Source organism: Atractosteus spatula, chromosome 8 (genome assembly GCF_055471065.1).
Source record: "Atractosteus spatula isolate fAtrSpa1 chromosome 8, fAtrSpa1.hap1, whole genome shotgun sequence".
Classification (NCBI taxonomy): domain Eukaryota; kingdom Metazoa; phylum Chordata; class Actinopteri; order Semionotiformes; family Lepisosteidae; genus Atractosteus; species Atractosteus spatula.
In genome coordinates, this window is record NC_142713.1 from 3,677,137 (window position 1) to 3,693,398 (window position 16,262).

Genomic DNA, 16,262 nt, shown 5'->3' on the forward strand with positions numbered 1-16,262 from the left:
GAAGAAAAGATCGTGGTCCTTCCAGATTCTTTAATAATTTTTTATTAAATTCTTTTAATTTAATTCTTTAATAATAATAATAATAATTGCTTACACTTATATAGCGCTTTTCTGGACACTCCACTCAAAGCACTTTACAGGTAATGGGGACTCCCCTCCACCACCACCAATGTGCAGCCCCACCTGGATGATGCGACGGCAGCCATAGTGCGCCAGAACGCTCACCACACATCAGCTATCAGTGGGGAAGAGAGCAGAGTAATGAAGCCAATTCATAGCTGGGGATTATTAGGAGGCCATGATTGGTAAGGGCCAATGGGAAATTTGGCCAGGATGCCGGGGTTACACCCCTACTCTTTTCGAGAAACGCCCTGGGATTTTTAATGACCACAGAGAGTCAGGACCTCGGTTTTACGTCTCATCCAAAGGACGGCGCCTGTTTTTACAGTATAGTGTCCCCGTCACTATACTGGGGCATTAGGACCCACACAGACTGCAGGGTGAGCGCCCCCTGCTGGCCCCACTAACACCTCTTCCAGCAGCAACCTTAGTTTTTCCCAGGAACTGACCAGGCTCACACCTGCTTAGCTTCAGGGGGTTGCCAGTTGTGAGTTGCAGGGTGATATGGCTGCTGGCTAAGTGGAATGCCCAGCTCACATCTAAAGAAGCTTCGAATGCTCATTTACTAAAGTCTTCTGATTCCTCCAGACGTATCCTCACTGTGCCAATATAAATACATTCTTCACACCCAGTCTCTTTCTTATGAGCTGCTAGACTATTATTATTTATTCATTATAGCATCATCACAACAGTGTACTGTATATACAGTATTTGCGTTCCCTGCCTCTCAGCGCTGCGGTCCTGGATTCAATTCTGTACTTGCAGTGGTGTCTGTGTGGTGTTTGCATGTCCTCCCTGTGTTTGCACAGATTTCCTCCGGGTGCTCCGGTGTCCTCCCACAGTCCAAGGACGCGCTAGTAGGTCAGTTGACTTCTGGGAAAACTGGCCCTGGTGTGAGTGTGTGTGTCGGTGTGTGCCATGCAGTGGACTGGCGTCCTGCCCAGGGTGTACCCTGCCTTGCGCCCATTGTTTGCCAGGATAAGCTACGGCTCCCCCACAAGTCTGTACTGGAGGAACCATTTGGAAAAGGCATGGGTGTATCTATATAATCTTTACGGACCATAAAAAATGTTGATCTTGTGCCAGATGGAAATATGCCAAAGCAGGTACTGTATGTGGGTTGAGCTAAGAAATACTATTAAGACATGTATTTAAGTGTGATAATAATAATAATAATAATAATAATAATAATAATAATAGCTTACACTTATATATCACTTTTCTGGACACTCCAGTCAAAGTGCTCTATACTGTAGGTAATGGGGAATCCCACTACCGTCACCAGTGTGCAGCCCCACCTGGATGATGCTCCAGTCCTCTCCCCACACACCAGCTCTCAGTGGGGAGGAGAGCAGAGTGATGATGCCAGTTCAGAGATGGGGATTACTAGGAGGCCATGATGGGTAAGGGCCAATGAGAAATTTGGCCAGGAAACTGGGTCGACACCCTTACTCTTTTTGAGAAATGTCCTGGGATTTTTAATGACCATAGAGAGTCAGGACCTCGGTTTTACGTCTCTTCCAAAAGATGGTGCCTTTTTACACTATAGTGTCCCTGTCACTATATTGGGGCATTAGGACCCACACAGACCACAGGGTGAGTGCCCCCTACTGGCCCCTCTAATACCTCTTCCAGCAGCAACCTCAGGAGGTCTCCCATCCAGGTACTGACCAGGCTCACACCTGCTGAGCTTCAGTGGGGCTCCCAGCTGGGAGTTGCAGGGCAATACATCCCCACATGGTCATCCCTGTGTTGGGAACAGTGTACTGGAACCACATGTACCTGGTGGACCACTCCTTCTTCATCCACGCACTGTGAGCAGGCTTGCTTGCTGACACAGGCGCCGTTGTGGAAGACGCTGCCCCTGGGACAGAAGCAGCCCTCTGTGGGGATCTCCATGCACAGCGTGGTGTTGTTCGCCGGGTCACACTCGTCCACGCAGCCGGTCCTGCAGCTGTCGAGCACCATCGTGCTGGGGCAAGGCATGGCTGTGGGGGAGCAGACAGAGCCACACAGGTCAGAGAAGAGTCGAACCCCCGACCCTTTCTTTCCTGACTGGCCAGGGCTTTAAACTCTCATGGCTTCTTCTAAGAATCCAAGCAAGAGGACTAAAGACAGTATTCGTTCAATTTAAGCATTGACCTGTTTTTCCTGGCGTGGACAGATTTTATCAGATAACTGTTTTTACAGGCTCCTAAAGACCATGTTCAGTATAACATTGTGCATGTATTGTACTGTATGCAACACTATGACAACAACCGCCCCAGTGGGACCAAGAACTTATGTTTTTAAGTTAAGGTATCACACATACGGTATTGACAAAGCACTGATAATTATAAAATTCCTGGAATATTTCCAGGCTGTTTCCCTTACTTTGATGGTTATTTATATACTGTAGGAGAGACAGCTTTGAGGCATCAAACTAACTGATGTCTTTGTAACTTTTGAAACCTTAATTTAACCTAGTGGGCTTGACTAAAAGAGAGGTGATTGCATTGCTTTTACGAATGATACAGTAAGTTTAATCTTACTTATTAGCAAACTGGGGCAACAGGCAATATATACACTGCAGTTAGTTTAATAGACCCAGCCCTTTGCCTTCATCTTCATAACATCTCCACGTAAAAATTATGATAATTGTTAAGAGATTTTTAAATTAAGTTTAAATGGAAAAATTCATCTACATAGCAAGGGGAATTAGACTGTATAAAATTGTGAGCATTTTTTCAGTTTTGTTCTGGACTAACCTGGAAAAAAGAAAAAAATTGAGAAATGATCTTCTTAATATCCTGCTGAATACTGGCCCTGATGTGAGTGTGTTTGTGTGTGTCCTGTGATGGACTGGCCCTGGTGTGAGTATGTGTGTGTCTGTGTGTCCTGTGATGGACTGGCCCTGGTGTGAGTGTGTATGTCCTGTTTAATTTTTAATTTGTACATTTGAAATTTCATTTTTCTCCTTCCTCCACAATCCCCAAATGAAAAACAGAATATCCCCGAGAGCTCGCTAATCCCACCGTCCACAGATTTTTCATAATTAAAAACCCACTGAGTAAATGTTGCCAAGTTACAGAAGCAAAAACATATTAGGTCTTAATGGATCTCAGCTGCTCTTTCGTGAAAAAACTGTCAGGTAGTTCCCAAATAAATTGTGTGATAAAGCAGCTGGCATGATAACATACACTTCAAGCCCGCAAGACTAAAGCTTTTTCTCAGACTGACAGGCTGAAGGAACTCAACCTTTTTAGTTTTGAACAGAGAATATTATGAGGGGATAAATTCACCTAAGCCAGGCCTCAGCCTATTTCTTCAGAATGAACAGTGAAACACAAACTAGACACACAAGTGAAAACTATGTGGATGTCCATCTAAAACCCAGATTGGTTTTACACAAAGGGTAGTAGGAGTTTGAAACAAGCTACCCAGCAGCGATTATGTTGTTGAAGCCTATACTCTCTGGTTTCTTTCAAGAAATGATGGAAAAGGATTTGGATCAAGGAGCGACTAATTACCAATTGGGCTAATGGCTTCTTCTTGTTTCTAATTGATATGTTCTTATGACAAGATGGCATGGTGGCGCAGTAGTTAACAGTGCTGTCTTACAGCACTGAGGCCATGGGTTCAATTCCTGGGGTGCTGTCTGTGTGGAGTTTGTATGTTTTCCCCATGTTTGCGTGGGTTTCCTCCAGGTAATTTGGTTTCCTCCCACAGTCCAAAGACAGGCCTTGTGTGTGTGTGTGTGTGTGTGTGTGTGTGTGTGTGTGTGTGTGTACTGTGATGGACTGGCCCTGGTGTGAGTGTGTGTGTGTGTGTGTGTGTGTGTGTGTGTGTGTGTACTGTGATGGACTGGCCCTGGTGTGAGTGTGTGTGTGTGTACTGTGATGGATTGGCCCTGGTGTGAGAAGGTGTGTGTGTGTACTGTGATGGACTGGCCCTGGTGTGAGAGTGTGTGTGTGTACTGTGATGGACTGGCCCTGGTGTGAGAGTGTGTGTGTGTGTACTGTGATGGACTGGCCCTGGTGTGAGAGTGTGTGTGTGTGTACTGTGATGGACTGGCCCTGGTGTGAGTGTGTGTGTGTGTGTGTGTGTACTGTGATGGACTGGCCCTGGTGTGAGTGTGTGTGTGTGTGTACTGTGATGGACTGGCCCTGGTGTGAGTGTGTGTGTGTGTACTGTGATGGATTGGTGTCCTGTCCAGGGTGTACCCTGCCTTGTGCCCATTGCTTGCTGGGATAGTCTCCCCTCCCCCCATGACCCTGAATGGGCCAGATGACAGGATAGATGTTCCTCTGACAAAAACGCATATCAAACACAGGAGGGCTGAATCTTACACCTTTTACACCTTTAACTCACTGTAAAAACAGACACAGACTTCAGGCTGTCACAGCTGGTCTTACCACAGAAGTCTGTCGATCTCCAGTTGACACAGATGCCCTGTAGCCGGCACAGGTGACTATAGGCTGACACGACATCGCAGATTTCTCCACCAGAGCAGCTGCTTTGTTTGCAAAGAGCCAGGAAGGGAGCGGGCGACACCAGTTTGTGACACCTGGCGAACAGAGAGGACTGGAGGATTTGACACTGGTCACTGGCCTGCTGAGTGCAGACCTCGCTGACCTTCGAGGTTTCACAGCTGGGGCCCCAGGGCTCCTGGACAGTCCACTCCTTAATGAACACGCTGCTCTCTGTCGTTATAGAGCCGTCCCTCAGAGTGAAGTCATTAAGCTCATCCTGGTCGCAGTATCCTGAGTAGAATCCAAACGAACAGACCAAGGAGACACAAAAAGAAAACACACAGAACGGATAAATTGTTGTCGTTGTCTGGAGATTGTAGCCCTGAGAATAGTGAATCCGAAACGCTCGCTTCACTTTTGCAAGAGGTATGTCAAAACCCGAGCAACTACAATGACTGCTACTTCAAGGATCCCATTAAGGACGTTCCTGGAAACATACTGTAAGAGAACAACAATTGTCTGCTTCTGAGAGCACAAAAGCAAATGTGTTCTCCATTTGACTGCAAAAGATCCTTGCAGTGTGTTTTGTTTTCCAAATACAAGTCATGTTTAGTAATGAGGCATTCAGAATATGTCATGTCATGTGCCAAACCGTTTAATACGATATGGTGTCGCGGCAAGCAATGAGCAGGGTACACCCTGGAGGGGGTCCATCGCAGGGCAAGTGCAAGCCCATCATACATGGGGACAATTTGGAGGCCACGTCAAAGGCCGAGGGGGGAAACTTGACCCGGACACCTGGGATAACTCCCTACTCTTCTCGGGAAATGCCCGGGAGAGTCAGGACCTTGGTTTAACGACTCATCCGAAAGACAGCGCCTTTTTACAGTATAGTGTCCCCGCCACTATACTGGGGCATTAGGACCCACACGGACCGCAGGGTGGGTGCCCCCCACTGATCCCATTAACACCAGTTCCAGCAGCAACCATAGCTTCCCAGGAGTCTCCCCTCCAGGTACTGACCAGGCTCAACCCTGCTGAGCTTCAGTGGGTAGCCAGTTGAGAGCTGCAGGGTGATATGGCTGCTGGCATTTTCAGAATATATGGTATTAAAATATAGGGTTGAGGAGCAAAAGCAACAATAAAATAAAATACCCCTTTATATAGGATTTACTTTAAATAATAATGGGATATGAACAATAGCATCATGCAAAGTAATGCATTTTAATTCATCTTTGTGTGTGTTTTTTTGCTTCTTGGCAGATAGAAGTACTGACCCATTTTGTTTCTCCTTGTGGACCACAAAAGCTGATGTGATTTTGGCTAACATTCATTGCCACCTGTGGCCAGAAATATTGCAGTGCTTGCTGCCATTGGCATAAGGCAGTTTTTATCGCAACAGGTCTAGGAAAAACTCACCACAAAGCCCAGATGTTTTGTTAGAAACTTCTGTGGGGCCCAACTGTATTGTGAACTCGTTATTTCTAGGAGTGAAAGTCACTATGTGACCTGAGTTCTTCAGCCCCACTCTGTGCATGATGGCTCCATACTGATTAACTTCCATTCCCCTTGTGGTGATGGGAATAGGGGTCTCCATCCCATTCAGTGTTACCTGTCACAGAAAGAATACAGTATGATTTTTCCATTGCGAAAGAAAAGTAACGCCACTCTCTCTCACGTTTTACTTTATAAAGTGAATGTTTCTTCAAGGGTGACTTTGGTCTTGCAGCCTTCAAGATAGCCATCTGTACAGAGCACAAATCCCCAAAATCACATGCATCTGTTTTGTAAATATTGTGCTTTCCCGTAGGTACCCTCATTCTCAATGCGACTCATGCGAATGATTTCCAAATGGGCCCATCTCATTTATCACATAGCAGGCAGCTGCACAGTAAACGTTATTCAAGGAGCATTCTTATTATCACATTGGCTCTGATCTGCACTGTCTGAATTAGCAGGAGGGACACTGGATGATCTTAAAGTAGAAGCCATGTCAGGTAAACCTTATAATCAAGGTTTTCAGTTTTGATTTAAAAGATCTAACAGTCTTGCTAATGTCCTGTGGAAGACCATACCACAGCCTAGGTACAAAGTAGAAAAGCCATAACAATTATTTCAGCACACATTGCCAGCCAGAGACTGGGAAATAAGGACTCCATGGTGGAGTGTGCTGAGAAATTAGATGAGGAATGCAATTCAGTGCTGAACCATGCAGAGCTTTGATGGCACAAAGTGAATTTAGAAGTTGCAATTCACTGAAAGTCGAAGCAAAGGATGCTAAGACTAACATTTGACATGTGCTTTCAGTGTCACACAGGCGATTAAAATTTACGTCAGCAACATCTTAAGTATGTACTACAGGAGTCAGTCTTAAAGCAAAGACCAAGTTTCTTTTAATTTAACATAACATTTTACTGAGCTGTTAAGAAGCATCATTACTTCAGTTTTCTTAAGCTGCAGAAAAGTCGGGTGCATGGAATTCTGAGATCACCCAGGCAGAACAGCCAAGAAGATCCTGCTGAATCCATACTTGGAGCTGGGCCGTGCGCATACACATTTGGGTATCGGCAGCGCTGACGTTAAAGGAGATGCTCAAGCAACAAGAAATGTGACCCACAGGTGGCCAATATTGAACAGGATTTGCACCAGTACCAATTCCTGCTGAGCAACACAAAGTTTTGAGACAAAGCAAGAGTCAGATTTCATGAATAAGCTGTTGTCTACCCTGATGCGATCAGTGTCAGTGTGGCACAGAGATCTGCAACATCCAGTGCCATCCAATTGGATTTGATTTGATTCGATTCAATTGAATACTTTATTGCCATGTTAACAAATTTGAAAGGAATTTGCTCCAGTGCAGCCCAGATAAAAAACTGCAGAAACAACAAAAACACACATTCCACTTACACAGAAACACATATAGCCCTTACACATACAGTACAGTACAATGAGTATTGCAAGAGTTTGAAAGGATTAATCAGTATCTTTCCAACTTTTGCTTGTAGAGCAATTTAGACAACATTCCCTTTCGGGGCAATGCACTGTATATGGGAATATATACCAGAAAAAAAGTTTAGAAAACATTGAAATAACTGTTTTCCTGATATCATTTCTGTCCTAAAACACAGCCATGGCATCAGAAATTGTTTATGTTTTTGTGGGAATCTTAACCCTAACCCTAGCTATGAGTTTGCCACAGGTTAGGGTTAGGGTTTAGACCTTCCTCAAAGAGTTTCCACAATCTTCTACTCATTTGATTGGAAAATTTACTTCACTGCATCAAAAAATGAGTCTGAAATAACTCACAACCTTGTCAAAACAAAGAGAATGTACTGCATGAAGAATGGTAAAATTAAGTTTTGACAAGTGTTCTGTTTGAAGATATTTTGTGTTGAATGGGGACATGAATTAGTACAGGTTCGGGCTTAATTGGCATTAAAGTCAGAAACAGCTAACACTTTTTCGCCGTATTTGTTAATATGCCTGTACATACAACGCGTATTGCAAGAGTTTGAAAGGATTAATCAGCATCTTCACAACTTTTGCTTGTAGAGCAATTTAGACAACATTCCCTTTTGGGGCAATGCACTGTACTGTACACGGTGCTAATTATTCAATCAATGCAACATGCAAGTTCTACATTTTGAGGTGCCTAATGGCCTCTAGATGCGATTTCAGAACCAAGCAGGACTACATTTGATGCTTTGAAACCTCCTCCTCGAAGAGAAACGTTTTAAAATGCATCACAACACATTAACTATTGCTGTTGAAGAAATAGCACAAGACACAGCTCTCCACCACCCGTCCCATGGTAAAAGATCGCATACCTTCATGTCATCATGTAGCACCAGAGAGACTCCAGCAGCTTTCACCTCTATAGATCTCATGCAGATCTGGTTTGGAGATGCCTCACACTGCCCGTTATGGAGTATAATCTCAATGCCTTGCCCGACGTCCTGGAGCAACGTATAGGAGCAGAATCCGTTCAGCTTGAAGGCCAGTCCATCGAATGTGACCACGTGATTGGTTGAACTGCCCATGCACATGCCTAATGGGTTAATATTAGTAAACAGAAACCATGAGTAAACACATATGAAATCAATGGAAGTTTGTATTTTGTTTAGGTTGAAAACAACACGTACTGTAGCACGATCGGTTATGAAATCCAGTGCTGTGATGACAACAGTGGAAGAACATATTTAGCTGACATTATCATTCTCGGCCACTTTTATACACTCTTCCCACACTGCTGTGCCACCAATTTAGTCAAATCAGGAGGCACAGAGCGTGCGTCTCATTGCATATCAAGAATTTACTTAAATTAGCTTCCATCAGTGTTTTCTGCCAATACAGCGACTTTGACTCTTATTTATACAGCTTAGTTAGGGAGTGACAAAACCCAGCTGATCCTTCAGCTTCCTTTAATTCATGTTGACCAGAATCTTTCTGGATCACAAGATGAAGGTTAGATTATAGCGGTTTGAAAATATTGCCAAATACAAAATACTGGGATGCCACACGTGATAACCATATTCGTTGGGGTCTCCCGCCTCCCCCTCTTCATATCACCCACATGGACAAGCCCATCGGCAGCCGCAGGGCTCCTCGATTTTCACGCTGCGCAGGTTGTTCTTGCACGTGGGCCTCTCCATCCTCTCGCAGTTGATGTTGTGGCTCTGGATGGTCACGATTCCATTCGGGTGGCACAGCAAGCTGTGGCACTTGTCAGAGAGGACCCAGGTCTCACCAGGCTGCCAAGGACAACAAGGGTGGGCGCTTGCTTTAGGTAAATGGCACCACCGGGCAAAGTGCTTCCTTTGGATCAATGGTTAGTCTAATGGTCAAGTTCAAGTTTATTGTCAGTATACTCATACACATATATGGTGTAACGAAATGCTATTTAGCTAGCTCTCAGACGATAAGTAGTACAAAAAAAAACAACAATACAATTGTATAATAAAAGAAAGACAGAGACAACAGGCAATGTGCCAAACAACAAAAGGTAACAGGTAATGTGCAGAACAACATCAGATGTGCAAAACATACATCAACAGAATGAAATAAAGGATAGAAAATTATGGGGAGTGAGCTTCTTGACATGTGAGGTACAGGTAGATTTCAATGTGTGTTTGAGTTTTTGGTAAGAAAGAAGGCACTGTGAGGTTCAGATCGTAGGTGAGAGAGGCTAGGAGTTTAATAGCTTGATAGTGCAGGGGTAAAAACTGTCTCTGAGTCTGGTAGTCCGGGCCCGAATGCTCCGGTACCGTTTTCCAGATGGTAGAAGGTCATACAGTCTGTAGCTGGGGTGTGTGGGGTCTTTGATGATGCTTAGAGCTTTCCTCAAGCACTGTCTGTCATAAATGTCCTGTATAGATGGGAGGGCACCCCAGTGACGGACTGGGCAGTTTTCACCACCCGCTGTAGGGCTTTGCGGTCAGCAGCACTGCAGTTGCCATACCACACTGTGATGCAACCTGTCAGTGTCCAGTCTTGGCTCTGTAGGGCCAGTGTGTCTCAGGGTTTTCATTCAAACTAAGATCTTAAGAAGTTAAACAAGCAGGTTCCTGCCTTAATGGGACCAAAGTAACAGCATCTCCCAGGGCTTCAGGTGCTGTTGCTTAAGGCAGAGTTTGAAAACCTGCAGACGGACCAGGACTGGACTGCCCTGCATTAATATCACCAAGGCAGAGGCAGATATTGTACTACAGTATGTATTAACTAACTTCTGTAAAGTTTTTACTCCTTAGTAATGAAATGGGCTGTACCTACTGGATTTAAAATGCAAATGAATTAAACTGTAGTTCTGACACATTGTTAAATGTGCTGTGGGCTTCACACAAAGTGTCCCACAGGGCTTTAGAGAACGATAACTAGAATAATTAATCAACAGAAGTTGTCATGGGTATCAAGACAAAGGACTTAATATGGTTTCTGGTGAAGTTCTTTTTGTAATGAAGCACGCTGGAAGCCAGTATTATTGCTTTCTGTCCTATACTGCACTGGTAGCCAGTGAGGGGCTATGAAAATAGGAGTAATTAGTGAGGTGGGGTGAGTCTGTGTGACAATCGTGGAAGTGAGACTAGAGGTAATCAATCCTCACAGGGAGCATGTGGAAGTCCAGGGTTGTCCCACTGTCTCAAAGGGTAATATAAGAATTACAACCTACCTGTAGGATTTTCTCTAAGTGTAGGATTTGCTCTATAGGATTTACCCTGTGTGCAAGATTTTCTTGTGTGAAGGACATTGCTATACAGACACCTGTTGTTGCCACAAAAGAATCTGACAGAGAGGCTAAACAAGCACACTGTTGTCTTTGCATACTGTATATGGGCATCTGTAGAAAGGATCACAGGTTAACCCTAAATATAAGGATCCTAAAATAAGTGCTTCTCCAATACCTGTTGGGTACGTAGCGGAGGTGTTTTAAAGTATAAAAGGATGCTTGTGAACAAAGGTAGGCAGATCAGAAAAGGAGAGAATCAGTCTGATCTCCAGCTGGCCTCTTCGTTATTAAATTAACCTCTTCCAATTCTTCACTGAACTGCGCTATGACTTTTTGCTTCTCTACATACCTTTCTTTCATTTCCATTGTCATCTATGCATTTGCCTGGAGGACCCGCTGGAACATAAGAGAAGTTAGTTAGGAGATCGTTATGAAAAATGGGTTTGTCAAAAATTGCATGTGTGCATGATTAGGGGCAATACCTCGGCAAAGCTTGTCAATGAACGTGTGCCCCAGGGTGACCATCACAACCAGGTCGTCCATGTGGTTGAGGTGAAGGATGTTGCTCTCCATGTTGTGCCCTGCCAAGGTGGCGAGCTGGCTCTTATCGTAGTGCGTTCCCACGCCGATCGGAAAAACGGATAAACCTGAGGGAGACGACACAGTTTGGTCTATCTTCAACTGTCCTTACCACATTCTACAGGTGCGCTATAGAGAGTGTGCTTGTGTTGGATTACAGTGTGGTTTGGCAGAAGCTCGTTGTCTGACCCGGAAAGTGTTACAGGCGGTGATCAGCTCAGCCTGGTCCATCACTGCAGTACAGCTCCCCTCTATTTCAGACATGTTTACAACTCGCTGTCCCAGGAAGGCTGAAAGTATCGCTGAGGATAATGGTCATCCTGGTTCTTTACTTTTCTCCCCCCTTCCCTCTGGGAAGCGTTATAGGAGCAGAAAGGCAGGAACTTCCAGATTCAGAGACAGTTTCTTCCCACAAGATGTCAGATTACTGAACTCCACCTCTACCACTGGCACACACTGATGGTTTTTTTTTTAAGTTGTATGTTGTTTAACTTGTTGTTGCTGCTCCTGTTCAGTGTTGATGTTTTTGGTGGTTCCATTAATGTCTTTGTATTGTAACATACATGCAAATAAGCATTCCATTGCACTTGTGCCTATGACAAATAAACTGAACTGAACTAATTAACAAAACAGGTGTCTTCACGATGGCCTGTGCTGCTGTGTGGTTTTCTCACACAATGTGAGAAATTCAGAGCATGTGACTTTTTTTCAGTTAGGGGATATTTGGAGCAAGAGCAAAGCGAAGCACAAATGGATGCATTTTAAATGACAAAAGAACTTTGCAGCCCTTGAAGGAACTGTAACAACAGCCCCTCTGAAAGCAAGCAGGGCAAGTTGCTTTCGTGTTTAGCACATGCTGAGAAGGCGGGCTTCTCTGGTCTCTCTGACTGTAAGAAGAAAGAAAACTTACAAGAAATTTTACGATAAAGCCTCTTGCACCTTGAAGTTATTGTCATTTGATATCTTATCTAAGGGCAGGCTCTGTCTAAAACATATCAACTGATGTGGACAGGACCATTAATGGAATGGAGGTACAGTATGTGCTGGTTCATTCAAGTTTTCTAAATGTGAAACAAAAATAACTCTTCTAGGATATACCACTTTATGAAGCTTTTCAGGCCCTTCATTCAGCAAGTTATCCGGGGACCAGTGTGATCTGACTCAAGATGTACTCAGGCAAGATCGATTATCAAGCGTCAAAGCAGACTCAAGGAATCATGCATTTTCTGTTTGCGTGCAATCAGAGTAGGCCTAGCTGACACTGTGATGCAGATGACTTGGAAATGACTTTCAAAAATGATATTCATGTCTCCAGCTCAGGCAGGCGATGAATAAAATGAAACCGTACAGTGAAAGTGACAAGTAATGAAGAATTATTTAATGGTGCAATTAAAAGGATCTATCTGCTATCTGCAGCAACTTTTGTCACAGCACATAAGTGCAGAAATACAGCCAGACTAATGGTGAGTAAGCCAGACTAATGATGACTAATTATTTAGCAAATCAGGCTAGAGGGATCAAGGGAAGGAATGTACAGTACAGTGACAAGAGCACAAGGAAACAGGGATCTGTTTGAATGGAAATGCGTGTTCACCTCATTGAGAACCGAAGTGAACCAGGTTTGAGCTTTACTGTATCCTACATGATTGTGAAGATTAACTGAGAAGCACAATGACAAATTTAGAGGAAAATATGTTAGGATCATGGAAAACCATGGGCCGGTATTTTGAAGTGCAACAGAAACTACAGTATATAGGACCAAGGAAAACATCTTGCAGAGTCAGAATGCACAATTGCATAAAAACCGGTGCAAAATGACCACTGAAACCATTCCTAAGGGGTGCCCTCAGCCACACCCGCTGTATTCAGCACATGAAGAAGCAATACACCTTTGTACCCACTGGCAGAAAGCTACTGTACCTGTGAGCTATCATACAGGTCACCCAATGTCAATGTGTGGGTGCAAGCAGGTGTTGGAGGAATGGGTGACAAAGCTCCCTGTCCTCCTTTTTTCCTGCTTCTCTAGCTAACAGCATCGAGCTGATGAAGACGTCTGAGACTCAGAACCTTCAGAGGGAGGCGGGTACTGTACGTACCGGCTGTCAGGGCTTCGTTAGCTGCTTGTTCCACTGGATCCTGAGACCTGTCCGTCACGATCATCACTGCAATCTTGGCCACTCCAGGCCGTCCTCCGCTGCCTGAGGATATTGCATTCTGGACGGCGAAGTGCAGGGCAGCACCTACATCACCCCAGGAGAAAACAGAGTATCATGCTTCACTGCATGTCCAGGACAGCACAAAACACCATGCTTCACTGCAGCTACAGTAGAACACAGAGCATCATGCTTCACTGCAGCTCCAGGACAGCACAGAGCACCATGCTTCATGGCAGCTCCAGGACAGCACAGAGCACCACGCTTCACTGCAACTGCAGGAGAGCACAGAGCACCACGCTTCACTGCAACTGCAGGAGAGCACAGAGCAGCATGCTTCACTGCAGCTGCAGGAGAGCACAGAGCACCATGCTTCACTGCAGCTACAGTAGAACATAGAGCATCATGCTTCACTGGAGCTCCAGGAGAGCAGAGAGTACCATGCTTCACTGCAGTTCAACGTCAGCACAGAGCAGCATGCTTCACTGGAGCTCCAGGTCAACACAGAGCATCATGCTTCACTGCAGCTCCAGGACAGCACAGAGCACCATGCTTCACTGCAGTTTTAGGAGAGCACAGAGCACCATGCTTCACTGCAGCTTTAGGAGAGCACAGAGCATGTTGGGGAACTTCTGTGAGAAAACATGAGCACAGAGAGAGTTCAGGAAGTGAGATACAGTGTTTATAATAATAATAATAATAATAATAACAATAATAATAATAATAATTGCTTACACTTACTGTATATAGCGCTTTTCTGGACACTTCACTCAAAGCACTTTACAGGTAATGGGGACTCCTCTCCACAAACACCATGAAGCCAATTCATAGAGGGGGATTATTAGGAGGCCATGATTGGTAAGAGCCAATGGGAAATTTGGTCAGGACACCAGGGTTACACCCCTACTCTTTTCAAGAAACGCCCTGGGATTTTTAATGACCACAGAGAGTCAGGACCTCAGTTTTACATCTCATCTGAAGGACGGCACCTGTTTTTACAGTATAGTGTCCCCATCACTATACTGGGGCATTAGGACCCACATGGACTGCAGGGTGAGCGCCCCCTGCTGGCCCCACTGACACATCTTCCAGCAGCAACCTTAGTTTTTCCCAGGAGGTCTCCCATCCAGGTAGTGACCAGTGGGTTGCCAATTGTGAGTTGCAGAGTGATATGGCTGCTGGCTAGCAGCTCAGAGCTATTTATACTGTACCTTTAAGAGCAGAATTGGGATTATATGATGACCTCCTCCAAAACATTAAAGCCCATTTAGTTTTAGAGTCTGTCTTCATCCAGATACAGATTGCGTTCTTGGATTTCACATTCCAAGTCAAGTGAGGGTTCTGTCCTCCCCTCGCTGGTGTGAAAGCTCTGAGAAGCCCAGAGAGGCTTGATCATGCTGTGTGCACACACAGTCATACCTAGTCTAGTGGAGGTGGCCTTCCTCTTGCTCATGGCGTCAACCAGCCTCACAAGGTTCTCCCTGCTCTGCCGATCCTTCCAGGTGACATCAATGGTGTTCGTGTCGCCGTACTGCAGAACAGACACTTGTGTTCCTGTCGGACCTGTGGAGGTGGCGACAGTGTAAGACTCAGAAAAGAGCGGCATCATTTTTGACAGCTTTGAGTGACCTGGATCCCCCCCAAAAAAACAGTGGTCTGTGTTTCACTACGACGTGCCAGAGCACAGTGTAGAACTAGTAACTGCTTGAACTGGTTTTAATCTTATTTACGGTATAATAAACAGTATATAAAAATTTAATCGGCAGCCGTACAGTATGTGAAAAACAGACATTTTGAGAGTAAGGGAGGTTGCATTTATTTACACCAGTTCTTCAAATTATCAGTCCACAGAGATTAAAACACTACAGCTGGATGTGCATTCATCACACGCACGGTGAAAAAAGTACACTTCGTACTGAAACACTGATGCGTTCCAAATCTGTTGATCAACTTTCTCTTCACCCGAGATTCCACCTTGAACTAATTACGAACAGGAGGAAGTTGTAAAGTGTTCTCGCATAACCGCATTTCATGCGTTGTCACAGAAAAAAAAAATCTTTGAAGAACAAAAGAGAATGCTCTTCAGAGCATAAAAGCAAAACATTTCATAAAATGCTACATTCCGGCATCTTCCACCGGTTTGCCGCTTATATACGTACCGATATTTGCTTTGTTGATAAAAGCCTTGACAAAGGTCTTCATGTCTTCAAACTGGGGGGAGGACCTATCCGAGGTCTCTTTCAGAATGAAAATCACATCCATGGGCTTGTCACAGGGCACTGCGGAAGGAAAAAAGTCAAAATTATTTAAAAAAAAGGTGCACTTTTGTACTTGACATGACAATCTGGTTAAAGTAACCAGAAAGGGTGGAATTACAATGAGGAAACACTAGAGGGCAGGACAATCCACATTTTCTCCAGCACAGCAGTTCAATAACTCAATGAATGCACTTGTTAATAGCCTCGATTTGCATGAGAGATGCAGGGCATTTGGGGATTTCCTTTATACAGTAAGATGCAGCCTTCTTGGGTTCTAGACACTGTTGTGTAACCGAGCACCACAAGCTTAGTGTAAAAAGTTAGTTTTAAAAAGATGGAGTAAATACTGTAGGGTGCGTCTCTCTACTAATAGTGTTAACTGTGAACCGAAGCAGGTGAGAAGAGAAGTATAGACAGTGTTGTACAGACAATGAAACGGGAAGGCAATTCTGTCCATTCCGAAAGTCTACACAAAGGC

The 16,262-nt window shown here is 44.5% G+C and overlaps 1 protein-coding gene across 1 annotated transcript in view; it reads right to left on the bottom strand.

Moving 5' to 3' along the window:
• Positions 1 to 16,262, bottom strand: part of vwf (von Willebrand factor) — a 66,991-nt gene that overhangs the window by 12,858 nt on the left and 37,871 nt on the right. The window contains exons 29-38 of the mRNA XM_088922958.1: positions 15,686 to 15,805; positions 14,946 to 15,089; positions 13,470 to 13,613; positions 11,277 to 11,441; positions 11,144 to 11,190; positions 9,145 to 9,322; positions 8,399 to 8,619; positions 5,991 to 6,183; positions 4,515 to 4,862; positions 1,903 to 2,108 (exon numbers count right to left, since the gene is read on the bottom strand). Coding sequence (XP_088779084.1) covers positions 1,903 to 2,108; positions 4,515 to 4,862; positions 5,991 to 6,183; positions 8,399 to 8,619; positions 9,145 to 9,322; positions 11,144 to 11,190; positions 11,277 to 11,441; positions 13,470 to 13,613; positions 14,946 to 15,089; positions 15,686 to 15,805 — 1,766 coding nt within the window. The remainder of the gene's footprint in view (positions 1 to 1,902; positions 2,109 to 4,514; positions 4,863 to 5,990; positions 6,184 to 8,398; positions 8,620 to 9,144; positions 9,323 to 11,143; positions 11,191 to 11,276; positions 11,442 to 13,469; positions 13,614 to 14,945; positions 15,090 to 15,685; positions 15,806 to 16,262) is intronic.